Source organism: Sorex araneus, chromosome X (assembly GCF_027595985.1).
Source record: "Sorex araneus isolate mSorAra2 chromosome X, mSorAra2.pri, whole genome shotgun sequence".
In the NCBI taxonomy this organism is placed as follows: domain Eukaryota; kingdom Metazoa; phylum Chordata; class Mammalia; order Eulipotyphla; family Soricidae; genus Sorex; species Sorex araneus.
In genome coordinates, this window is record NC_073313.1 from 168,057,571 (window position 1) to 168,083,085 (window position 25,515).

Consider the following 25,515-nt stretch of genomic DNA (forward strand, 5'->3'; position numbering starts at 1 on the left):
CAAAGAAAAAAAGAGAGCCTCTGAAAGATGGCCCATAAAAACATCAAGACTTACAAAACTGTTCACTGGACACTTGTTTCACCATTTAGTGCTCCAATGCCACCAGTACTATATGACATGAGCATTGCCAGGTGAAGCCAAAAACCAAACAAAATTACCAAACAAAAATGAATGGCAACCTCCTGAGGAACAGCCCCGGGGATGTCGAGCATCTTCTGTGCAAGCATGAGGTCATGACTGAAATCCCTGGTGCTACGCTGGCTCAGCACAGCAAGTGGCTTCTGGTTCTCTGGGGCCAGCGCTCCTACAAGGAGGATCTCTCCAACATGACCGCAGTGAACCAGCAGGTAGAGGAAAGGAAGGATATAGAGAAAATGGGGAGATGTGTATAAGCGGAATACTATGCAGTCAGGAAAAAGGACAAGAACTTGTGATTTATGACAATATGAACCTACTAACTGCTGCTTACACTTTATTGCCCTTTTTTGGAGTTCTGGTATTCCACTTATGTCATGGAATTGGGGGGTGCTCAATTGATTTCTCTGTTTCTTTTTGGGGGAGTGGGAGGGGTGAAACACACCCAGCAGTGCTCAAGGATCACTCCTGGCAGGTCTCTGGAAATCATATGGGGTGCCAAGGATCAGCCTGGTCAGTGTGTGCAAGGTGAGTGCCCTCCCCGCTGTGCTCATTCGGGGCCCATGATCTCTCTTAGAATTTCTGACTTCTGAGTTTCTTAATGCATTTGGGAGGTTGTTCTCTCTAAAGGAAGAGGATCCTCGCAGCTTGGGAGCTTCCTTTCGCTTCTGCCTGCCCCTCCCTTCCTTCTTTCAGAATGGTGACCCTGAAAAATGACGAAACTGGAAAACAAAAGTGTTTAAAAACGAAGCATGTAATTAGAATCTTCCCTAGGGCCTGGACACACACTTGCATTCTTTTTGGTTTGCAAAGCCTGGAAATGTTGCAACTATTCCTGGCTTCAGTAAGCCCAGCTCACCAGAACCACTGGATTCTTCCCCTTTTTTTTAAAAAAAAAGAAAAAAAAAAAACACTTGAGCGTGAGACTGCTCTCTCTGTGGCTTCCTCCATCACGGCCTCTGATAAAACTGTGTGTTGGCCAAACTCACCCTACAGCTCGGCCTCAGGTCTGGCTGAGGGGCCCAGAGACCCTCAGGCTCCGCTAAGGCAGCGACAGCGGCAGCCGTTCACTCTAGAGTCCCCGGGCCACGTGCAGTACAGGACACCCCACAGACGTCAACGTACAGGCCTTAACATTCTCTTCTTTTTTAAAATTTATGCATTGGATCACCGTGAGAACAGTTACGAAGCTTTTGTGTTTAAGTCTCAGCCATACAATAGTCAACACCCGTCCCCTCCCCAGTGCACATGTTCCACATCAATAACCCCAGGATCCCCCCTCCCCCCTCCCCTGCTGTGTGGGAGGTGACATCCACATTATTCTCTCTCTCTCTACTTTGATCACACTCAATATTTCTACACCAGTCCCACCATTACAATTTGGAGTTTCCCCCCAACACTCTGACCTACCGAAAAGGCAACATAGACAAATTGTTTTCTATCGCAGGCTATGAAGAGCATATGATGTCTCACGGCTGCTCTTGGAATTCTAAATTTTAATAATCAGGTCTGGAGAGATTTCTACCAAGAGCTGCTCGGTTCTGAGGTTCCAAGATCCGTTTGTGTCTCTCTGGGATCATGGCCATTGAGGAGCTTAATAAGTAGCCGGGGTGGGGGGGGGGGTGCTGTTTGTGGGCAGCATCTCAGGGGCCCGTCGGGGCGGGGAGGAGAAGGACCGGCTCCCCCATCCCGAGAGGCGTCTGTCGTCACTGCTGGCCGTACCTGGATTTTCCAGTGGACTCTGGAAGCTGGCACCCCCAGGGAACAGGCGGAGAGGGTTTTCCCGAGACTGAGAAAGCAGCTCCCGTGGTGGGATAAGGACCTCGTCTATGTGAGTCCCTGGGTCCAGTCCCTGGCACCACACAGCTCCCTGGGCATGGCTGGGCATCAGCACGGTCACCCCCAAGCTTACCCCGAGCATGGCCAGGAGTCTCTCCCACCCACCCCACGCCATCCCTTCAACAAGAGTGTTGTTGAGCAACACTCAGCGTGGCTGAGCAGAGCAGAACTGAGCGGGAAATGCAGGATGATCGTATGAAAGATGGAACAGCTGATTTATTTTTCTTCTTTCTGGCAGGCCACACCTGGCAGTGCTCAGGGCTTAGTCCTGACTCTGTGCTCAGGGATCACCCCTGGCAGTGCTCAGGGGAGCACCTGGGGTGCCGGGGATTGAGCCCTGGTTGGGTATGGGCAACACAAATACCCTCCCCACTGTCCTATCGCTCTGGCCCCAAAGACAGAGTGGTCGAATCTTGACCACTGGGATATCAATCCATTGATCCATTGAGCCAATACCTTGTCTTTCGAGTGAATGGGGATGAAGTATTGCGATAGTAGCAAGAATAAGAAAAAATGAAAAGAGAAATGGGCTTTGGACAATTGAACCTTGAAAACAGGACGATTGGGGCAGGACATAGCACATGGGTGCAGAGCTTGGGCACCTCTGACCTGGGTTTGACCCCCAGAAAACCGGGTGGTACCCTGAATCCTCTACAAGTGATTTCTGAGTGCAGAGTCAGGAGCTAGCCCTGGACATCACAGAGGGGTGGCCCCAAATCAGAAAAACTAAGCCCAACAGAAGAAGATGTTGATCCATTGATTCAACCGACGTGTTGTCTTCTGAGAAAATTGGAAGACACAGAAGGAGGGGGGGGAGAGAGAGAGACAGAGAGACACAGAGAGACAGAGACACAGAGACACAGAGAGACAGAGACAGAGAGACACAGAGAGAGAGAGAGGAGAGAGAGAGAGAGAGAGAGAGAGAGAGAGAGAGAGAGAGAGAGAGAGAGAGCAAAACATTTCAAGAAGACAATGTACCTTTCGACGAAAGAAAACCAGAGAAAGATTGCTGGCTCTTCTGAAGTCTCAACCACAGTTCTCTGGGGAAAAAAGCAATTTTCACGGTTCCTGGAGCAGCAGCACCGTGGGTGGGTCACTGCACTGCACATGGCTCACCTGGGTTCAACCCCGGGCGTCCCAGATGTCCCTGAACACAGAGCCAGGAGCAAGCCTTTCTGGGGAGCACGGCCAGAGTGACCCCAAAGAAAACAAAACAAAGCAAAAGGTTCTGGAGGGCGGCAACGTCAATAGTCGTGCTACAAACCTAGAACGCCGTTTCAGTGTCCACGTTTCAGGGCACCCCGGGGCCTTTGCTCAGGCTTCCCATTCCCCCAGAAAGACAGTCACCACTTTGTGCTTTCCGGGACTTTCCAGTTCGCCCACAACCCTGTGACGGTCGGTCAAGCCCACCCGAGCCGAGACTCATGGCGGAGGCCTCCGTTCCCCCCGTGCTCTGGGCAGGCCTGGCCAAGAGGACTTCAGGGTGGTCCTTCCGCCTGCAGCTGACGGAGAGACTGACCCGGGGGTGTCGGCATGTGCTTCTCTCCAGGGTCCCTCCGCTATGCTCCCGGAGGGGCAAACCTGCCCCCGGAAGGAAGAGCACAGTCCTGACAACCTCAGCACCCAGAAGGAAGAGCACAGTCCTGACAACCTCAGCACCCAGAAGGAAGAGCACCGTCCCGACAACCATCTGCCCCCGGGAGGAAGAGCACCATCCTGACAACCTCAGCACCTTTGTTTGTGTGAAGATGCGGGAAAGGAACCCCAGGACATTGGAGCAGAGGTCCCGGAGCAACTGCACAGTGGGGAGGGCAACCGGGTTTAATCCCTGGCATCCCATAGGTCCCCCATGCCCCGCCAGGAGTCACTCCCGAGTGCAGGGCCAGGAGTAACCCTGTGCATCGCCGGGTGGGACCCAGAAAGCAAAAACGAAAGAAGGAACAGAAACTGCAGACCTAGTTTTCAGACTCCCCTGACTGACTTTCCCGAGGAACAAACAACACGATCTGCCACACGGCCGGAAGCTCTTCCCCAGCTCCCGCCCTGACGCGGAGCCACCCGCCGGCAGCCCAGAGAGGCCCAAGTCTCCACGCCGGCAACCAGCACTGGGCACTGGGGCTCGGCAGACAGCGCAGAGAGCGGCCAGCGCTGTGTCTGCAGGGGCACAGAGACAGAGGCCTGCCCCTCGGACCCCAGAGAGCACTGCTCAGGCACCAGCTTCCTCCATGCCTTGTGCAGCTGCGGGGGGCGTCCACAGACATCTGCGAGGAGGACCTGTCCATGGAAGGCAAAGTCCTGCTCTGCCATGTGGAGGGCGAGAGGAGCTCTACCCAGAGAGGGGCCGGGGGCTGGCTCCTGATGCCCTTCGTGCTCTTCTCCCGAGCGTTTGATTTGTCTGTTCACTGGTTCAGTTTGGGGGCCATACCCGGTGGTGCTCAAGGCTGACTCCCGGCTCTGTGCTCAGGGATCACTCCTGGTAGGCCTTGGGGGCAGCCTATCGGATGCTGGGGATTGAACCTGGGTCAGCTACATGCAAGGCAAAAGCCCTCTCCGCTGGCCTCTCTCGGCCCTCTTGCGGTGTTTGAAGCTGAATTTCCCAGCCACTGAAGGGTTTCTTCCTTAAGTGCTCCTACCTTTTGCTTCACAGGGAACCCGAGACGGAATATCCCGTGCAAGAGTTGGAAGCTAAGGCCACTTTCCCCCCCAGATGGGGTGGGCTGTGAAGCTGCCGTTCAAGGGAGATTTTTGTCGTGAAAGTTAGGAATGAAGAGGCCAGAGCGACAGCACAACGGGGAGGGCTCTGGCCTTGCACACAGGTGGCCAGGGTTCGATCCCCAGCATCCCATAGGGTCCCCCGAGCACCGCCCGGAGTGACTCCCGAGTGCAGAGCCAGGAGTCAGCCCTGAGCATCGCCGGTGTGACCCCCACCAAGAGACAGAGAGAACCTGTCCCAGTTGCACCTGGGGAAGCTGAAGGAACAGAGCTCCCTCTGTCCAGAAATCCAGTGTTTCGTCAGGAAGGGGCCACGCCCCTGGCTCACTTTTACGGGCAGGACAGACGGAATTCGGGGGGACATGGAGACAACATGGACCGGGAGCGTGGCCACAGAAGGCAGATAACCAGATTTAATGGAGGGTCTGTTCTCTGCTGACACAGAGAGGGAGAGGTGAGCTCAGTGCTGAGAAAACCAGGAGCTGCAGTGATCGAGACCACAAGTCCTGTGTGGATCAATCTTTGAAGACATCAATGCTTTTGGAATTTGAATAAATTTACAGAGTTCTCCTCCTCTTCCTCCTCCTCCTCCTCCTCTCTCCTTCTTCTTCTTCTTCTTCTTCTTCTTCTTCTTCTTCTTCTTCTTCTTCTTCTTCTTCTTCTTCTTCTTCTTCTTCTTCTTCTTCTTCTTCTTCTTCTTCTTCTTCTTCTTCTTCTTCCTCCTCCTCCTCCTCCTCCTCCTCCTCCTCCTCCTCCTCTTCTTTTCTTTTTGGGTCACACCTGGCATTGCACAGGAGTTACTCCTGGCTCTGCACTCAGGAATTACTCCTGGTGGTGCTCAGGGGGACCCTATGGGATGCTGGGAATTGAAGCCGGGTCGGCCGCGTGCCAGGCAAATGTCCTCCCTCCTGTGTTATTGCTCCAGCCCCGAGAGTACCTCTTCTTTATTTTTAATTATTATTTTTTCCCTTGGGTTTTTGGGCCATGCCTGGCAATGCTCAGGGTTTACTCCTGGCTCTGTGCTCAGAGATCACTCCTGGTGGGGTTAGGGGACTATATGGGATGCCGGGGATCAATCCTGGGTCCACCATGTGCAAAGCAAATGCCCTACCCGTCATACTCACTATCCCTATGGTCACAGTATGCCTGTTTTAATTACAGTGACATTAAACATACGCATTTACACTACAAGTTTATAATTCAACGTGATTTATTTTTCTTCTTTCTTTTCCCTCTTTCTTTCCTTCTTTCTTTCCTTCTTTCTTTCTCTCTCTTTCTTCCTCTTTCTTTCTTTCTTTCTTTCTTTCTTTCTTTCTTTCTTTCTTTCTTTCTTTCTTTCTTTCTTTCTTTCTTTCTTTCTTTCTTTCTTTCTTTCCTTCTTTCCTTTTTTGGCGACACCCAGCGATGCTCAGGGTTGTCTTGATTCCACACTCAGTGGTCACCCTGTGCTCTTTGGACGCTATGGGGTGCCAGGGATGGAAGCCTGGTTGGCCACATGCAAGGCAAACGCTGTCCTATCGCTCTAGCCCTGTGGTTTAATTTCCTACCCCCAACTCTCAGTAAGAGACACACTGTGTCCTCCAGAACGCCTTTCATCCTCAGCTCCAAGGAACAATGGCAAAGGGTCCGGGGCTCTGTGGAGGTGCTGAGGTGAGTCCAGGAAAGCCGAGAGGATTGTAAACATGCGGCCCAGACTGTGACAATCATATTTAGGAATGAGCTTGCCAAGGGCACCGGATAAGGCGGGCTGGCACCTTGGCAGCAATGCCAGAAGCCCCATTGCACCAGCGTTGAAAATCTGGCGCCTGAGTAAATACCGTGTGTGTGTGTGTGTGTGTGTGTGTGTGTAATTTCATGCAGAAATGGTGTTCAACTCATGTAGATTTTGAGTTCAGGGAAGAAATGTCTAAAGGAAAACGTTTAAAGTGACCTTTAAATAATCCTCTAAGTATAGTTTGCGTGTGTGAATGTGTGTATGTGTGTGTAAGAGTGTGTGTATTACTGTGTGTGTGTTAGTGTGAGAGGAGTGTGTGAGGAGTGTGAGAGTGTGTGTGTGTGTGTGTGTGTGTGTTGGAGGCAGGCTAACAGCCTTTCCATCTCCTTGCAGAGTGCAGCAGTGCTTGGGGTGGCTCATCTTTTCCCTCCTCCTCCTCCTCCTCCTCCTCCTCCTCCTGCCCCGCCCATATGATATCGGGCCCCGCCCCACCCACGCGCACACCTCAGGCCCCGCCCCTGCCCCGCCCACTAGCCGACAGGCCCCGCTCTGACCCCGCCCACTAGCCGGCAGGCCCCTCCCGGCCCCGCCCACTCACCGACAGGCCCGGGCCAGGCCCCGCCCAGTCACCGGCAGGCCCCGCCCCAGCCCCGCCCCCGGCCCGCCGCAGCTGGGACTCGACGGAGTCGGAGCCGCCGCGCCGGGACCCGTAAGCTCGCGCCCCCCGCGCCCCCCGGGGCTCCCCGCGCCCGGAGGGTCCCTCGCGCCCCTTGTGCGTGCAGAAGGCCCGCGGCGGCCGCGGTCCCCGGCCCTCGCCCCGCTTTGGGCGGGGCCGGCGAGCACTGAGCATAGAGTCCAGAGCCGGCAGTGCCGGGGGGCGGGGGGCGATCCCGCCGCGGGAGCGATGCGGAGTGCGCCTTCGGGGGTGTCCGCGCGGGCGGGAGGGGCAGAGTGCGGGGCGGGGCGGGGGCGGGGGCGGGGGCGGGCGGGGACCGCCCCGCGGGAGGGTCGCCTGCGGGTCCGGCGGGAGGGTCCCCTGCGGCCCCCGCGGGAGGGTCAGCGGTGGCCGCCCTGGGACCGCCGGCGGCCCGGGTCCGCCTCTGCCCGCGCTGCCCGTGCCACTTCCTGCGCAGGACCGGGCCCGGGTCCCACCTGCCTCAGTGCTCGGACAGGCCCAGGGGGGGTGGCGGGGGCTGCCCGGCCCCGGCAGGTGCACCCGGGAGGTCCGGGACCCCCGGGCTCGCGGGGCGCGCACAGGTCCCGCGGGCAGGAGGACGGTGCGCGGCCCCCCGCCGCCGCCGCCGCCCGCGTGCAGTTAGTTCCTCCGCGCCTGTCCCTGGCCCGCCGCCGCCGCCCGCGTGCAGTTCCTCCGCGCCTGTCCCCGGCCCGCAGCGGTCCCGCGCGTGCAGTTCCTCCGCGCCTGTCTGTGGCCCGCAGGGGTCCGGCGCGGGCTGGGCGCTGCCCCTGTTGGCGAATAGCCGCTTCTCAGGGTTGCCTGCCCAGCCGTGGCCGCCCGGGCGCTCACGCTGCTTTCTGCAGCCTTTGGAGACACCTCTTGGGAGTTGTGGGACCCACAGGAGAGGGCAGTGGGTTCCAGAGTCCAGAGTGTCTTTGGAGGCAGAATTGCAGCATGAGGCAGTGAAGACACCCCTCCAGCCCTAACCGGGAGTAACCCGCCAGCAAGCCGGGGGTCTCGGTGGAGACCGGCAGTGGCTGTTTCAGGCCCATTTTATCACTCATTTTTCACCCCTCTGAACGCCAAGGCACTTGGCGCAAGGGGGAAACCTCTTGCCTGAAGTCAAGATCTTGGATTCCAGAGTGACCCCGAGGGACTGGGGAGCTAGTGCAGCACCTACGCATCCCTCGGCATCTCCAGGGGTGACCCCTGAGCACAAAGCCAGGAGTAGGCCTTGGAGCACTGCCGGTGTGGCCCCCAAACGAAACAGAGTAATAAGTAGCCAGACAGTGTTAGTTGCTGAGTGCAGTAAGTACAACACAGGAAGCAGCACTCAGAAGTTATTGTGAGATGCCTAAATTTATTGCTTTTCTCCTCCAAATGTCTACTGTTTTGTTTATTGTATTTTTGTGTCCAACCTGGCGATGCTCAGGGCTTCCTCCTGGCTCTGTGCTCAGGAATCTTCCTGGACTCGGGGGACCACCTGTGAGATCAAATCTGGGTTGGACGTGTGCAAGGCAAGTGCCTTACCCCCTGCACTATCTCTCTGGCCCCGGGTGTTATGGTTTTAAATTTTTATTGAGTGCAAACATGCTCTTTGTTTAAATTTTGTTAGAGAAAATTGCAGAGTTTAAGGAAATTGCAAATAGAAAAGGGGAAAAAATGTCTGTCACCCTTTCAAAGGGTTGTTAGTGTTAAATATCCGCATTCGGTGACCCAGTCAGGAGAAATAACCCGTTGGGGTTCACTTGTCCCACACTCCAGCTGCCTCCGGGGGTGCTCACATCGGTGCCGTCACATAGGTGTGTAGGTTTGCAGCATGTCATCACATTTGTGCAGAGGCATTCAGGTTTGCAGGGGCCGCAGGATGGGCAGGCTCGGGGCTTCCTCCACCTCTGACTCCCTGGGGGTGGCGGGAGGGTGTGTTTGAGGACCCTGGCCAGTGCCTGGGGGTGGAGCAGGCAGCTGGGTGCAGGGCAGACCCCCTGTACTGTCCTCTGGCCCTCATGCCGCTGGGTGATGGACGCCCTAAGTTCTGGGCTTTTTGCTTTTGTTTTTGGGCAAAAAAACAAAAACACCTGGTGATGTTAGGGGCTCACTCTGGCTCTGTGCTCAGGGATCACTCCTGGCTCTGTGCTCAGGGATCACTCCTGGTTCTGTGCTCAGGGCTGACTCCTGGCTCTGTGCTCAGGGCTGACTCCTGGCTCTGTGCTCAGGGTTGACTCCTGGTTCTGTGCTCAGGGCTGACTCCTGGTTCTGTGCTCAGGGCTGACTCCTGGTTCTGTGCTCAGGGCTTATTCCTGGCTCTATGCTAAGAGATCACTCCTGGTTCTGTGCTTGTGCCTCACTCCCGGGAGACGTACGGGGTACCAGGGATGGAACCGTGTCAGCCGCGTAGGGCAGACGCCCTCCTCAGCGTGATGAGTCTAAACGGTGTGCTGGCTGGCTGAGAGTAAATTGGTGGAGGCTCCTTGGGGGCTTGTAGTTTTCCACTATTGTAGATAATGTCCCGGCTAGGGCTTCTTCTGTAAATGTTTGTAAACACTATCATTTACTTCCTGTGGAGAGATTCTCCACAGTGGATTTTCCAGGGTCCGGCCAAACCTCCACCCCCCCACAGGAACCCTCGCTTTATCAACAGTGCTTCTCAGTGGGGACCCGAAGAGTAACAGGACTGTCCAGCTGTCGGGGGGCTGTTTATTTACTCTCCCCTCTGGCAGCGTCTTTTTTTTTTTTTTTTAATCTTGGAAAGATTTTTAGTTTATTTTTTTTTATCTTTTTTTTATTTTTTTATTTTTTTTTATTTTTTTTTTAATAGTTTATTTTTAATTAGTGAGTCAACGTGAGGGTACAGTTACAGATTTATACATTTTTGTGCTCATGTTTCTCCCTTACAAAGTTTGATAACCCATCCCTTCACCAGTGCCCATTCTCCACCACCAGTAAACCCAACATCCCACCCCCCCTTCCCAGTCCCGTCTCCCCCCACCCCACACTGCCACTATGGCAGGGTATTCCCTTTTGTTCTCTCTCTCTGGTTAGGTGTTGTGGTTTGCAATAAAGGTGTTGAGTGGCCATTGCGTTCAGTCTCTAGTCTATATTTGGCCCGCATCATCTTTCCCCCACATGACCAACAACCACATTTTACTTGCTGTTCCCTTCACTGAGTTGCCCAGAATGAGAGAACAGCCTCCAAGCCATGGTGACAACCTCCTGGTACTTATTTCTACTATTCTTGGGTGTTCGTCTTATAGTCTATTATTCTATATTCCACAGATGAGTGCAATCTTTCTATGTCTGTCTCTCTCTTTCTGACTCATTTCACTTAGCATGATACTTTCCATGTAGATCCACTTATATGCAAATGGCAGCGTCTTTCTTGAGTGTCTTTGGAGGCAGAATTGCAGCATGAGGCAGTGAAGACGCCCCTCGGTGGCTAGCCCTGAAGTAATTCTTCTCATCAATGGCATATTGTTTCAAGCCGTGTTTCTTTCCACGACTCTCTTCTCTGTTTCACCACAGTAACTCAGGGGTTCCTCCTGGCTCTGCGCTCAGGGGTCACTCCTGGCTGTGCTTGGGGAATGCCGGGGATCGAACCCGGGTTGGTCACATGCAAGACAAGCGCCCTCCCCGTCGTACTGTCGCTCTGGTTCCCTGATTTAAAAAATTCACTTTTATTTGAACACCTTGATTTACAAAATTGTTTATAATGTAGTTTTTCCAGGTGTTCAGGGGTCCAGCGCCTGTCCCTCACAGCCGACCATCCCTCCACCAGTGACCCCAGTATCCCACCCGCTCCACCCAGTTGCACAAACTTTTGAGAATGCCTGGACAAGACTAAACTTAGAATTTCCTAGTCTGTGACTCTGATATTTTACATTGATGTATGTTGGAGTGAGAAAATGCAGTGTATGAGATTTTTCACATTCTGAGTTATGAAAAGGTCCGTGACTTTGGACTGTTTTACTCCCATTCAGTTCAACATTCTGTTTTATCTTTTTTTATTTTTTTGATGGGGGTATTTGGGCTTCCTGATTTTGAGTAAACCCTACCAAGGATATGATTCCTTTTTGGTTCTTATTAATTGTGGCAGTTGGCATGTAGCAGAATGGTTATCCGGTCATTGATTTTTCTTTTTAAAAAAAATTATTTTCAGGGCTGGAGTGATAGCATAGCGGGTAGGGCGTTTGCCTTGCACGCGGCCGACCCGGGTTCAAATCCCAGCATCCCATATGGTCCCCTGAGCACTGCCAGGAGTAATTCCTGAGTGCAGAGCCAGGAGTAACCCCTGTGCATCGCCAGGTGTGACCCAAAAACAAAACAAAAAAATTATTTTCATTTATTTAGGTTTTGGGGCCACACCTGGCAGTGCTCCAGGGACCATATTGGGTGCCAGGAATCGAACCCCGGTCAGCTGCTATACAAGGCAAATGCCCTAACCGCTGTACTATCACTCGGGTCCCCTTGAAGGAGGGATAGCACAGTGGGTAGGGCATTTGCTTTGCACACGGCCAACGTGGGTTCGATTCCTCCACCTCTCTCAGAGAGCCCGGCAAGCTACCGAGAGTATCCTGGCAGAGCCTGCTGGCAAGCTCCCCGTGGCGGATTCAATATGCCAAAAACAGTAACAAGTCTCACAATGGAGACATTACTGGTGCCTGCTCGGAAAATTGATGAATAACGGGACGACAGTGATACAGTGCTACAGAGAAAAATTGTAATTACTTTATCTTTTCAAACAATGATGTGGCAGCTGTGGAGAATGAGATATTCTTTCTCAGGGTCACCCTTTGGGTATAAAATGGCTTATTAAACTCGTCTGTAATCTTAGAATGGAAGCCAGAGAGATGACAGGAGGGAACCTTTTGCCTTGCATGTGGCAGGACCAGATTAGAACCCGAAGCACCAGGTGATGGTCCCCTGAGGGCTGCCGGGGGTCACTCCTGAGCACAGAACCAGGAATGGCCCCTGAGCACCCCCAGTGTGGCCCCCCAGGAAAAGGCAGAACAGATTATACAGAATGGTCGAATTGAACTGCTGGGTGCAAAACTGCCAGCAGAAACATTCAGATAACAAATGGCTTTAATCTGAGCCAGTAGAAACACTTCCTGTTAGCTTTCCCCGATGTTTAGTTGCGTTAGGCTGGGGGAGGGGGGCAGCTTATTAACAACCAGATGGCCAGGAGAGAAAATCCCCGCTTTGGAGCAGTGAGCCCGCGCTCAGCCCCCCCCCCCCCCCCCCCGACCGGCTCTGGCCCCCTTGGTTATTTTGCACGAGGAGCGCGAGTATCTGGGTCAGAGTTGACGTCCTCGGTTGTAATCAGGTCCTGACTAACTGGAGCATCATGAGGTAAATCACGCCGCGTGATTCAGGCGAGGGCTGTGAGGTGCAGGCGTGGGGAGCGGGGTGACTACGGAGAAGAGGAGCGGCCCTTTTTCCTTTCCTACAAACGTTTTTCTCTTTCCTCTGTTGGTTTCTGGTTGACGCGCTTCCCTGGTCTTGCTTTTCCTTCCCTGCACCCACCCCGACTCACTCTCACCCCGGTGGTGGTCTCCGCGGGGCGGTATCTAACCTCTTGCTCTGTTCCTTTATCTCCACTTCCCAGTGAGGTCATGGGGCACTTGTCTTTTTAACTTCTGACTCATTTCACTCGGCCGGATACCCTCGGATTCCTCTCAGATCACAGCGGACGGTGTGATTTCATCTTTCCTCATCGCTGAGTACTATTCCACGGGGTCCGTGAACTTTAGTTTCATCATTTGCTCATCGGATGCTCAGTGTCAGGGCTGCTTCCACACCGGGCAGTGATGTGAGGACATCGCCAGCCAGGGGTCCCCATGGGTTAGGGTTTCAGTGCTCGGGCATGGACGCCCAGCAGGCGAGCAGTGGATGATAGAGAAGCCCTCCTCCTCTTCCTCCCCCTCCTCCCCCTCCTCCTTCTCCCCCTCCTCCTCCTCCTCCTCCTTCCTCCTCCTCCTTCCTCCTCCTCCTCCTTCCTCCTCCTCCTTCCTCCTCCTCCTCTTCCTCCCCCTCCTCCTCCTCCTCCTTCCTCCTCCTCCTCTTCCTCCTCCTTCTCCCCCTCCTCCCCTCTTCCTCCTCTTCCTCCTCCTCTCCTCCTCCTCTGCCTTCTCCTCCTCCTCCTCTTCCTCCTTCTCCTCCACTTCCTTCTTTTCTTCTCCTCCTCCTTCTCAACATACAAATCTTCACAATAATAGAACGTATAAATGACCAAACTGATGGGAAAAGAGCAGAGAAAACAACAAACCAAAATTCATAAAGGAAAGGGCATGACAAAGATACCAATACTTTATTTTTTTAATTTATTTTATATTGAATCACAGTGAGATACACCGTTACAAAGTTTGTTTTTTATTGAATCACAGTGATACACAGTTACAAAGTTTATTTTTTGTTGAATCACTTTGCAACAGTTACAAAGTTGCTCATGGTTGGGGTTCAACCATATAATGTCCCAACACCATGCCCTCACTTCTCTCCCTCCCTCTCTCCCCCTCTCCCTCTCTCTCTCCCTCTCTCCCTATCTCCCTCTCTTCCCCTCCCTCTCCCTCTCTATCTGACTCTCTCCTCTCTCCCTCTCTCTCTCTCCCTCTCTCCCTCTCCCTCTCTCTATCTGACTCTCTCTCCTTCTCTCCCTCTCTCTCTCCTTCTCCCTCTCTCTCCCTCTCTCTCCCTCTCTCCCCCCTCTCTCTTCCTTCCTCTCCCTCTCTCTCCCTCCCTCTCCCTCTATCTCCCTCTCTCTCCTTCTCTCTCCCTCTCTCTCTCCCTCTCTCTCTTCCTCCCTCTCCCTCACTCTCTCCTCTCTCCCCACTCTCTCTCCCTTTCTCTCCCCCTCTCTCCTTCTCTATCCCCTTCTCTCTCCCTCTCTCTCTCTCTCTTTTCTCCCCTCGCCCCCACTGTGAGCCTAATGAGCTTCCCCAGCACCGTTTGTTGGAGAAACTTTCCTTGCCCCCTTTTTTCCATCCTGCCCCTGTGCAGGTAGATAATCGGCCATGGATAGGGTTTCCCTGGGGCTTTCACGCTGTCCCACTGATCTCCCTTCAGTCCAGTACCACACACTTTCAATTACGAGAGCCTTGTAGGATAGTTCAAAGGTGAGGCTTGTGGTACCTCCCATCTTTTCATCAGGATTGTTTGGACTATTCTGGGAGTTTGTAGTTTCATGCATGTTTTTCCTCCCTCCCTCCCTCCCTCCCTCCCTCCCTCCCTCCCTCCCTCCCTCCCTCCCTCCCTCCCTCCCTCCCTCCCTCCCTCCCTCCCTCCCTCCCTCCTACCTTCTTTTTTCCTTTCTTCCCTCCTTCCTCCCTTCCTTCTTTCCTTCCTTCTTTCCTTTTTTTGGGGGTCACATCCAGGTCTACTCAGGGATTACTCCTGGGTTTGTGCTCAGGGATCACTGCTGACGGGGCTCGGGGACCATATGGGGTACCAGGGACCAAACCCGAGTACGCAGCATGCAAGGCAGGCTCCCTGCCCGCTCTCCTCTCGCCTCCCCTGCACACAAAGGCATTCCAGGAGTTTGTGGCAGAGTCTCCAAACTTCTCACCAGACACAGGGGCAGTGCTCTGCTAACTTCCAAGTACTGATATAACCCTGATTCTATTTCTCACAGTGAAAAGCTCTAATTCAAGGAGATACCCTGGTAAATTACTTAATTGTCAAATATTCTCTAGACCCCTCTGTGTGACAACTGTTTTGGAGGGGTGGCAACCAAGGATTTACATTTAAAGCATATAAAAGGCTGCAGCACATTCATGACTTGTTTCTTATCTTGTGTGTGAAGCAAAATAGTTTTTTATTTTGCTTTTTGGGTCACGCCTGGCGATGCTCAGCGCTTACTCCTGGCTTTGCACTCAGGGCTCGCTCCTGGCACTGCCTGGGGGCCCTATGGGATGCTGAATTTTGCTGCTTGTCTGAGATGGAAGGTTGCTTCATCAACACCTCAGAGTCTCTGGCCCTGTCGAAAAGACACTGTGTAGATTGTACTTTTGCATGTGGAGAATAATTTCTAGGTATGATTTTATGACTCTGTATAGCATGCCTTAGGAAATAGAGAAGGAAATGTTTATTTAATTTTATTTATTGAATCGCAGTGACATACACAGTTACAAAGTTGCTCATGGTTGGGCTTCAGCCCTACAGTGCTCCAACACCCATGTCTCCGTTTCCCCTTTCCTGCCTCTTTGGCAGACACGTCCCCTGTCTTTCGGCGTCTCTCACTCTCTGTTGTTCGGGATCAGGAGCTCACAGTGGGTCCCAGTGGCCACTCCGGGCTCTCGGGAGAATCTGCTGCCCCCTCCCCAGGTTAGGTCTGGGGGCCACGGGCAGAGGGGCTCAGCCAGGTCCGACTAGTGACCGGCAGTTGACCATTGTGATCAGACCCACTTGCAAGTCCCTTCCTTTTATTAGTCTTTGGCTTTGGGGCCACGCCCGGCTGTGTCAGGGCTCACCCCTGGTGTGCTCAGGGATCACCCCTGAAGGTGCTCGGGGACCGTCTGGGTGCCGGGGATTGAATCCTGCTCGGCGGTGAGCTGGGCAAGCGCCCTCCCTGCTGTCGTGGTGCCGGCCCCCACCCTCCCCTTTAGAGTGGAGAGAAACCGGAGCTGGAGGGTGGCGGGGAGGAGCAGGGGGCCAGCGGGCGGGGTGCACTCCAGTCCCTCAGGCTGGAGTGTGAAGGGATACGAGGGGGGCACTGGCCCTCAAGAGGTAACGTTTGTTCTGTGTTTGGGGGTTCGGGGCACACCGGCCGTGCTCAGGGCTGACTCCTAGCTCTGCACTCCTGGGTCAGTCCTCGAAGGCTCCCGGACCATGCGAGGTGCTGGGGATCGAACCCAGATCCACTGCATGCAAAGCAAACACCCTCCCCTCTGTCCCGGAGGAAAATATTTAAAAATAAAATGGAATCGAAGCTGCACTTCAGGATCCTGCTTTAGGGTGCATCAAGGTGAGTGAGAGTGATTCAGGGAAACCCAGGAGGGGACGCCTGCTTGAGGGCATGGGGTCAGGGAGGGCCTCAGGGTGCCAGACCAGGTGGGCAGGGTGGAAGTGAGCAGGGAGGAAATTAGTAGAGCAGAAGTGAGTACGAGTGGATGTGAGTAGGGAGGAAGTGAGTACAAGGGGATGTGGGTAGTGTGGAAGTGAGTACAAGTGGATGTGAGTACAAGCGGATGTGAGTGGGAGGAAGTGAGTACAAGCGGATGTGAGTACAAGTGGATGTGAGTAGGGAGGAAGTGAGTACAAGCGGATGTGAGTGGGAGGAAGTGAGTACAAGCGGATGTGAGTGGGAGGAAGTGAGTACAAGCGGATGTGGGTACAAGCGGATGTGAGTAGGGAGGAAGTGAGTACAAGCGGATGTGAGTGGGAGGAAGTGAGTACAAGCGGATGTGAGTACAAGCGGATGTGAGTGGGAGGAAGTGAGTACAAGTGGATGTGAGTATAAGTGGATGTGAGCACAAGCGGATGTGAGTGGGAGGAAGTGAGTACAAGTGGATGTGAGTACAAGCGGATGTGAGTGGGAGGAAGTGAGTACAAGCGGATGTGAGTACAAGCGGATGTGAGTGGGAGGAAGTGAGTACAAGCGGATGTGAGTACAAGCGGATGTGAGTGGGAGGAAGTGAGTACAAGCGGATGTGAGTACAAGCGGATGTAAGTAGGGAGGAAGTGAGTACAAGCGGATGTGAGTACAAGTGGATGTGAGTAGGGAGGAAGTGAGTACAAGCGGATGTGAGTAGGGTGGAAGTGAGTACAAGCGGATGTGAGTAGGGAGGAAGTGAGTACAAGCGGATGTGAGTAGGGTGGAAATAAGTACAAGCGGATGTGAGTACAAGCAGATGTGAGTAGGGTGGAAGTGAGTACAAGCGGATGTGAGTGGGAGGAAGTGAGTACAAGCGGATGTGAGTAGGGTGGAAATAAGTACAAGCGGATGTGAGTACAAGCAGATGTGAGTAGGGAGGAAGTGAGTACAAGCGGATGTGAGTGGGAGGAAGTGAGTACAAGCGGATGTGAGTACAAGCGGATGTGAGTGGGAGGAAGTGAGTACAAGCGGATGTGAGTACAAGTGGATGTAAGTAGGGAGGAAGTGAGTACAAGCGGATGTGAGTACAAGCGGATGTGAGTAGGGAGGAAGTGAGTACAAGCGGATGTGAGTAGGGTGGAAGTGAGTACAAGCGGATGTGAGTAGGGTGGAAATAAGTACAAGCGGATGTGAGTACAAGCAGATGTGAGTAGGGAGGAAGTGAGTACAAGCGGATGTGAGTGGGAGGAAGTGAGTACAAGCGGATGTGAATAGGGAGGAAGTGAGTACAAGCGGATGTGGGAAGTGAGTACAAGCGGATGTGAATAGGGAGGAAGTGAGTACAAGCGGATGTGGGTACAAGCGGATGTGAGTAGGGAGGAAGTGAGTACAAGCGGATGTGAGTGGGAGGAAGTGAGTACAAGCGGATGTGAGTACAAGCGGATGTGAGTGGGAGGAAGTGAGTACAAGCGGATGTGAGTACAAGCGGATGTGAGTGGGAGGAAGTGAGTACAAGCGGATGTGAGTACAAGCGGATGTGAGTGGGAGGAAGTGAGTACAAGCGGATGTGAGTACAAGCGGATGTAAGTAGGGAGGAAGTGAGTACAAGCGGATGTGAGTACAAGTGGATGTGAGTAGGGAGGAAGTGAGTACAAGCGGATGTGAGTAGGGTGGAAATAAGTACAAGCGGATGTGAGTACAAGCAGTTGTGAGTAGGGTGGAAGTGAGTACAAGCGGATGTGAGTGGGAGGAAGTGAGTACAAGCGGATGTGAGTAGGGTGGAAATAAGTACAAGCGGATGTGAGTACAAGCAGATGTGAGTAGGGAGGAAGTGAGTACAAGCGGATGTGAGTAGGGAGGAAGTGAGTACAAGCGGATGTGAGTAGGGTGGAAATAAGTACAAGCGGATGTGAGTACAAGCAGTTGTGAGTAGGGTGGAAGTGAGTACAAGCGGATGTGAGTGGGAGGAAGTGAGTGCAAGCGGATGTGAGTAGGGTGGAAATAAGTACAAGCGGATGTGAGTACAAGCAGATGTGAGTAGGGAGGAAGTGAGTACAAGCGGATGTGAGTGGGAGGAAGTGAGTACAAGCGGATGTGAGTATAAGTGGATGTGAGCACAAGCGGATGTGAGTGGGAGGAAGTGAGTACAAGTGGATGTGAGTACAAGCGGATGTGAGTGGGAGGAAGTGAGTACAAGCGGATGTGAGTACAAGCGGATGTGAGTGGGAGGAAGTGAGTACAAGCGGATGTGAGTACAAGCGGATGTAAGTAGGGAGGAAGTGAGTACAAGCGGATGTGAGTACAAGTGGATGTGAGTAGGGAGGAAGTGAGTACAAGCGGATGTGAGTAGGGTGGAAGTGAGTACAAGCGGATGTGAGTAGGGAGGAAGTGAGTACAAGCGGATGTGAGTAGGGTGGAAATAAGTACAAGCGGATGTGAGTACAAGCGGATGTGAGTAGGGAGGAAGTGAGTACAAGCAGATGTGAGTGGGAGGAAGTGAGTACAAGCGGATGTGAGCAGGGAGGAAGTGAGTACAAGCGGATGTGAGTAGGGTGGAAATAAGTACAAACGAATGTGAGTGCAAGCGGATGTGAGTGGGAGGAAGTGAGTACAAGCGGATGTGAGTAGGGTGGAAGTGAGTACAAGCGGATGTGAGTACAAGCGGATGTGAGTGGGAGGAAGTGAGTACAAGCGGATGTGAGTAGGGTGGAAATAAGTACAAGCGGATGTGAGTACAAGCGGATGTGAGTATGGAGGAAGTGAGTACAAGTGGATGTGAGTAGGGTGGAAGTGAGTACAAGCGGATGTGAGTGGGAGGAAGTGAGTACAAGCGGATGTGAGTAGGGAGGAAGTGAGTGCAAGCGGATGTGAGTACAGCGGAAGTGAGCGCAGCGGAAGTGAGCACAGCGGAAGTGAGCACAGGTGCACGTGCGGGCAGGTGGGCGGCATGAGGCCTCGCTGTGGAGACACCTGCTGAGGGCGGGTCCCTGGGTGCTGGTGCCTTGGTGACGGGCAGGTGGAGGAAGGCGCGTCCCTCTCGAGCCGGCCTGTGTGTGGCCAGAGGGTGCCGGGTGCTGAGGGCAGGACCCCGACTGTGAGGTAAGGGCCCGCTCTGAGGGCGGGGACCCCCGTACCGAGAATGGGACCCCAGCACCGTGAGTGGGACCCGCCTGAGGGCAGGGACCCCCGGCTGTGGGACCCCAGTGCCGTGAGGTGGAGACCCCCGTACCGTGAACGGGACCCCGTGCTGCGGGCAGGGACCCCCGACTGTGGTACCCCAGCACCGTGAGTGGGACCCGTGCTGAGGGCGGGGACCCCCGACTGTGGGACCCCCATACCGTGAGTGGGACCCGCCTGAGGGTGGGGCCCCGGCTGTGGGACCCCCGTACCGTGAGTGGGACCCCGCCTGAGGGTGGGGCCCCGGCTGTGGAACCCCAGCACCGTGAGTGTGACCCCGCCTGAGGGTGGGGCCCCAGCGCCTGCCCAGGCCGGGGGGGGGGGGCAAGGGGCTGTGCGGCTGCTGCCTGTGCGGTGGCCCCCGGGGTGGCCAGAACCCTCCAGAGGGAGGTGGGAGGCTCCGGCCCGTGACTGCGGCAGGGGGAGCCTGCGGCCAGCGGGTCTAAGGCTCCTGGGGGTGTGGGGAGAGGGGCTTTGGCCCCGGGTGCAGAAGGTCCCTGGGCCCAGGGGAGCACTGCTTATGGATCCAGAACCCACAGACTGCTGGCCGAGCCAGGGAGCACTGCTTATGGAGCCAGAACCCGCAGACTGTGCTGCCGGAGCTAACACCAGCTGCACTCTGCAGGCCCGGGGTGTCACCGCAGGGAGGGCTGGCCTTGCACGCAGCTGCTCTGGATTCGATTCTGACGCCTCTGGGTCCCGCCAGGTGGGGCCCCCAAACCGAGGGGAAGCCCCAGAGCACCCTCCTCCTCCCTCCCAGCCCTGGGGGCTTTGGTGTATGGTGCTGAGTAAGCCTCTCCCAGGAGCTGAAGGGGCTGGGAGGATGGGCGGCGGGAGGGCACCTGCTATGTATGTCACTGACCCGGGCGGGAGCCCTGGCCCTTGCAGGAGTGAGCACTGAGCATTGAGCCAGGAGCTAGCACTGAGCATAGAGCCAGGGGTGAGCACTGAGCATAGAGCCAGGAGTGAGCACTAAGCATAGAGCCAGGAGTGAGCACTGAGCATAGAGCCAGGGGTGAGCACTGAGCATAGAGCCAGGGGTGAGCACCAAGCATAGAGCCAGGAGTGAGCACTGAGCATAGAGCCAGGAGCGAGCACTGCTGGGCGTAGTCTGGAAGCAGAAACAAACCGGAGGGAGCCAGGCCCTGCCACCCGCGCGGGGGTCGCCGCAGCCGTGTGCGGGGAAGACCCTCCCCCGCCTCGGCTCCCGCACACCCGAGAGCTGAGCTGGACCCGGCCAGGCCCGGAGAGGCTGTTTCCAGGCCCCGCCCCTCCCCGCCCCCCCACCTAGTCACCTGTGCCCAGGTGTGCGGAGACCCTTGGGCCACTCCCCGTCATCAGCCCTTCCAGGGACGAGTGCAGGCGGACTTCCTGGAGGAAGAGGCAACTTGGAAAGTGGCAGGGGCTGGGGGGGGAGGGACCAGCCGGGAGAGCAGGCAGGGGCAGGGCAGAGCTGCCCGCCGGCCCTCGGCCCTTCCCTGAGTGGCCGTGGCTGGGCCGAGGTGTGCGGGGGGGCCGGGCCCGGCCAGCTTTGTCCCAGCACCGAGTCCAGCACCAGGACCCGCCCGCCCCCCACCCAGCCGGCCAGGCTGCCCTTCCTCCCTCCTTTCCTCCCTCCTTCGTAAGCGCCGGGAACCCGCTCCACTTCCCTTGAATTAATGAACATTCGGGCCGGAGCGACAGCACAGCGGGGAGGGCGTTTGCCTGGCACGCGGCCGACCCGGGTTCGATTCCCAGCATCCCATAGGGTCCCCCGAGCACCGCCAGGAGTGATCCCTGAGTGCAGAGCCAGGAGTCAGCCCTGAGCATCGCCGGGTGGGACCCAAAGAGCCAAAAAAAAAAAAAAAGGAAATAAATGTTAAGTATTAAAAATTAAGGTATCTTAAAAAATGTCATGTGTAAGTTTGCAACATGTAGTATACAACATACGACACATATGTACGTTTTCATAGTTATCTACCTTTCATTAAGACACCGTGATCTCGGGGCTGTCCGTAATGGGGCTATTCACTGCATTAAGTTTGATTTTTACTTGCGCCCATTGAGGTGGTCACCAGCTCTTCTTGTCATAGATGAGCCCCCCCGGCAGGCATATAACAAATTGACTTCATGTTGGTTGGTCCAAAAAACTTAAAATAAATCAGTAAAAGTACATCTGTGATGATTAGTATGGTTTTAATCTTTTATTTTCTTATTGGCTCACCGTGAGCTGCATTTACCAGCTTTCCTGCTTGAGTGTCAGCCACACAGTGGTCAAACACCCCACCCCACCAGGGCACATTCCCCACCACCCCTGTCCCCAGTATCCCCCATCCCGCCCTCCCCTGCCTCCATGGCAGACAGTCTCCCCCATACGTTAGGTGTGTCATATAGATACTGAGAGGCCGTCACGCTGGGTCCCTTACCTGGGCCTAGTCTCTCCTAGCCTGGAAGCACGTGACCCCCTACACCGTTGGTGGCATTCTCTTTTTGTGCATCTGTGTATGTCTGTATTATTCACGTCATTTCATGTCAGACATTATTTCTATTTTATATTCCTGAACTGCTTTCTAGAGGCTGTGGTGTTCTCCACGGCCTTCCTGCTTTTTGTTTACTCATTATTATTATTGTTTGGTTTGTGGGCCATGCCTCGTGGTGCTCAGAGCTGACTCCCGGCTCTGTGCTCAGGGCTGACTCCCGGCTCGTGCTCAGGGCTGACTCCCGGCTCTGTGCTCGGGGCTGACTCCCGGCTCTGTGCTCAGGGCTGACTCCCGGCTCTGTGTTTGGGGCTCACTCCTGGCTCTGTGCTCAGGGCTGACTCCCGGCTCTGTGCACAGGGTCACTCCCGGCTCTGTGCTCAGGGCTCCCTCCCTGTGGGCTCAGGGGACCCTATGGGGTGCTGGGACCCAGCCGGTAGGCCGTGTGCACCCTGCCCCCTCTGCCCTGCTGGAGGTCTGCCACCTGGGGGCTCCCTCCTTTCTGGAGCCTTCCTGGCCCGGCTCTGCCCTGGGCCTGTTGTGTTACTCGGGCGCCCTGGGAACCCGGGGCTTTCTGTTGTTTCTGGCCACACCCGCCTGCTCTCGCCCCTGGCTGGCTGGGGGGGGCGCAAGGGGGTGTCGGGGAGGGCCGGGTGGTCCGTGCAGGACGGCTGTGGGCGGGGCTGTGGGTGCCTGCTGCGTGGCAGAGAACCCGCCCCACACCCGTTCGGGGAGCACAGTCCTGAGGAGTCTGCTCCTTGACTTGGGCCCGCAGGGAGCCGGGGAAGACCTGAGGCCGGGGGCCCAGGCAGGGAGAGGGCAGCCGCCAGCTGTCGGGCAGCCCCTGCGAGCACTTTCCCGGCTCCGGTCCCCGCCATGAGGGCCTGTCCCCTCCCTCCAGGCAGGGCCGGGGGCCGGCTCTGGGTCCGTGCATGGGCCTGTGGTCTCGGCCTCCTTTCCCAGTGCTCTGCCGGGTGGCAGCAGCCCAGGCTGGGGTCTGGTGTGCGTCCTCCCCCTGGCCGCCCTGCGCAGCGCGTGTGGGGGGGCACTGGGCTTCCCCCCCCCCCCCCGAGGGGCAGGGGCAGCCACGGGGCGACGGGGCAACGGGCTGTGCCGCTCACGAGCCGGCGTCCGGCTGGCCTGAGAGGTTTTGCTCTGTTGTTGTGGGTGTCTTGCGGTTTCGGGTTCGAGCAGCTCCGTGAGGGAGAGTGTCTCCGAGGGAGAGGCGTGGTGGCAGGGTGTCCTGGCGCTGCCCCGAGGGTTCTTCCGGGGCGGGAGGGTCCCGTGTGAGCTCGTTAGTGGAGCTGGAAGTCCATCCCTGGCAGGGGAGGGCCGGGCTTGAGGCTCTTGCCTCGAGGGCGGTGGACCCAGGGTGACCCCCAGCACCCTCGGGCCCCCAGGCACGGCGTGTGGCCCAAGAACCAGAGGACCGAGTCTCTCAGGGCTTCCCCGGAGAGTTCTGCAGGTGCCTGAGCTTCTGCCGCAGAGACAGGGGGAGGGTCCGAGGGCCACCCGGGCTCAGGAGCCGAGGGCCAGGCTCCCGTACCTTTCAGGTGGGGGTCAGTGGATATATAGGAGGTGAGCACAGAGGTGTGAGCACACAGGAGGTGAGCACAGAGGTGTGAGCACAGAAGTGTGAGCACACAGGAGATGAGCACAGAAGTGTGAGCACAGAAGTGTGAGCACACAGGAGGTGAGCACAGAGGTGTGAGCGCAGAGGTGTGAGCACAGAAGTGTGAGCACACAGGAGGTGAGCACAGAGGTGTGAGCACAGAAGTGTGAGCACACAGAAGGTGAGCACAGAAGGGTGAGCACACGGGAGGTGAGCACAGAAGTGTGAGCATGCTCCGAGCAGGGCCTTGCAGTGAGCCCTCGTCCTGCCCTCCTGGGATGATCTCACCTGTTGAAAAAAATTTATTTTGGGGGGCTGGAGCAACAGCACAGCGAGGAGGGCGTTTGCCTTGCACGCAGCTGACCCGGGTTCGATTCCCAGCATCCCATAGGGTCCCCCGAGCACCGCCAGGAGTAATTCCTGAGTGCAGAGCCAGGAGGAACCCCTGACCATCGCCGGGTGGGACCCATAAAGAAAAAAATATATTTTTATTGTGTAACATTGACTGGATTTTTTTTTTTAAAAGCAACTTGGCCCAGGGCCTTTAAATTGCGAACAGTACAAAAATAATTTCATTTAAAAAATATTTTAATGCGGGCCGGAGCGATAGCACAGCGGGTAGGGCGTTTGCCTTGCACGCGGCCGACCCGGGTTCGATCCCTGGCATCCCATATGGTCCCCCAAGCACCACCAGGAGTAATTCCTGAGTGCAAAGCCAGGAGTAACCCCTGAGCATCGCTGGGTGTGGCTCAAAAAGCAAAAAAAAAAAAAAAAAAAAAAAAAAAAATTTTAATGAATTTCTCATAAGGTTCTTGGCCCATGAAAACGCTTTTATGGGATTTCCTAACAAGTGCTCAGAATCTGTTTGAATAAATAAACATGGAAGTGAGGCCGGAATATCAGGATTTGTTTGCTTTTCCCTGGGCCCTGGATGTGGGCCCTCGCCTGTGGGGTCCAGGAGGCCAGTCTGGGAAGGAATATTCCTTTCCTGGGGCTCAAGACCCTGGACTGTCCTTCCGGGCTGGGGGCTGCGCCCCAGGGAGCTTGACAGTGTGCCTCCTTTCTCTGCAGGCTGCCGGCAGCCAGAGACCCCCGGCGAGTGAGACGCCCTCCTGGCACGAGCCAGAGACCTCCGGCGAGTGAGACGCCCTCCTGGCACAAGCCAGAGACCCCCGGCGAGTGAGACGCCTTCCGGCACGGAGCCAAAGACCCCTGGCGAGTGAGACACCCTCCTGGCACGAGCCAGAGACCCCCAACCAGTGAGACCTCCCAGCACGAGCCAGAGACCCCGGGCGAGTGAGACGCCCTCCCAGCACGAGCCAGAATGTCGCTCATAGACCCCTTCCAGCACATCATCGTAAGTCCTCTCCTGTCCCGTGGGCTTTCGAGAAGCCGGCTCTGTCGCGGGGCCCGGGCTGCCCAGTGGGCCCGCCCCACAGGTGCCGGCCTCCTGGAGGGCCCCCTTGCCCGCAGGGCAGAGCCAGGTTTCCACGTTGCCTGCTGAGCCCCGTCCCTTGGTGCCGAGAGGAGAAAGGGGTGGCTGAGTTGGTGCATTTCTGCCTCTCCTGTTGGCTTTTGGCCACACTGGCGATGCTCAGGGCTGACTCCCGGCTCTGAGCTCAGGGATCACTCCTGGCGGTGCTCGGGGGACCTTATGGGATGCCAGGGATCGAACCCGGGTTGGCCGCATGCCAGGCCAACACCCTCCCCGCTGTGTGTCACTTCACCTCTGGTGATTATCCCTGGTTCTGCAGCTTTAACTAGAGTCTCTGGGTGGTGAAGAGTTAGCAAAGTTTAATTCAAACTTTGTCATGTTCTAACTCCAATCTGAGCATTATGCTCAGGAGTCCCTCCTCCTCTGCACCCAGGAGTTGCTCGGGCAATCCTATGGGATGCTGGGGATCGAACCTGGGCTGGCTGCATGCAAGGCAGAGTCCTCCCCGCTGTGCTGTGGCTCCGGCCTCACATACAACTTCTGAACGACATCCAGGTGTTTATCTTTCTTTGGTGTTTGGTCCAGTTCGGGTTTCTCTCTCTCTGACAGTGCCCTTGTTTCAAATATCCTTTGCCACGTGTGGCATGGCCCACCCTGCGTCCTTTGCCACGTGTGGCATGACCCACCCTGCGTCCTTTGTTCATGGTGGTCCTTAACCCCTGCTGTCCCTT

General features: G+C 55.6%; 1 protein-coding gene across 3 annotated transcripts in view; it reads left to right on the forward strand.

Moving 5' to 3' along the window:
• Window positions 1-7,039: 7,039 nt before the first annotated feature.
• Window positions 7,040-25,515, forward strand: part of PLA2G4A (phospholipase A2 group IVA) — a 104,768-nt gene continuing 86,292 nt past the window's right edge. For all 3 annotated transcript variants that reach the window (XR_008627425.1, XM_055123076.1, XM_055123077.1), the window contains exons 1-2: window positions 7,040-7,109; window positions 24,421-24,706. Coding sequence is in view for 2 of the 3 variants with exons in the window: in XM_055123076.1 (XP_054979051.1) it covers window positions 24,674-24,706 (33 nt within the window). In the remaining variant the exon portion in view is untranslated. The remainder of the gene's footprint in view (window positions 7,110-24,420; window positions 24,707-25,515) is intronic.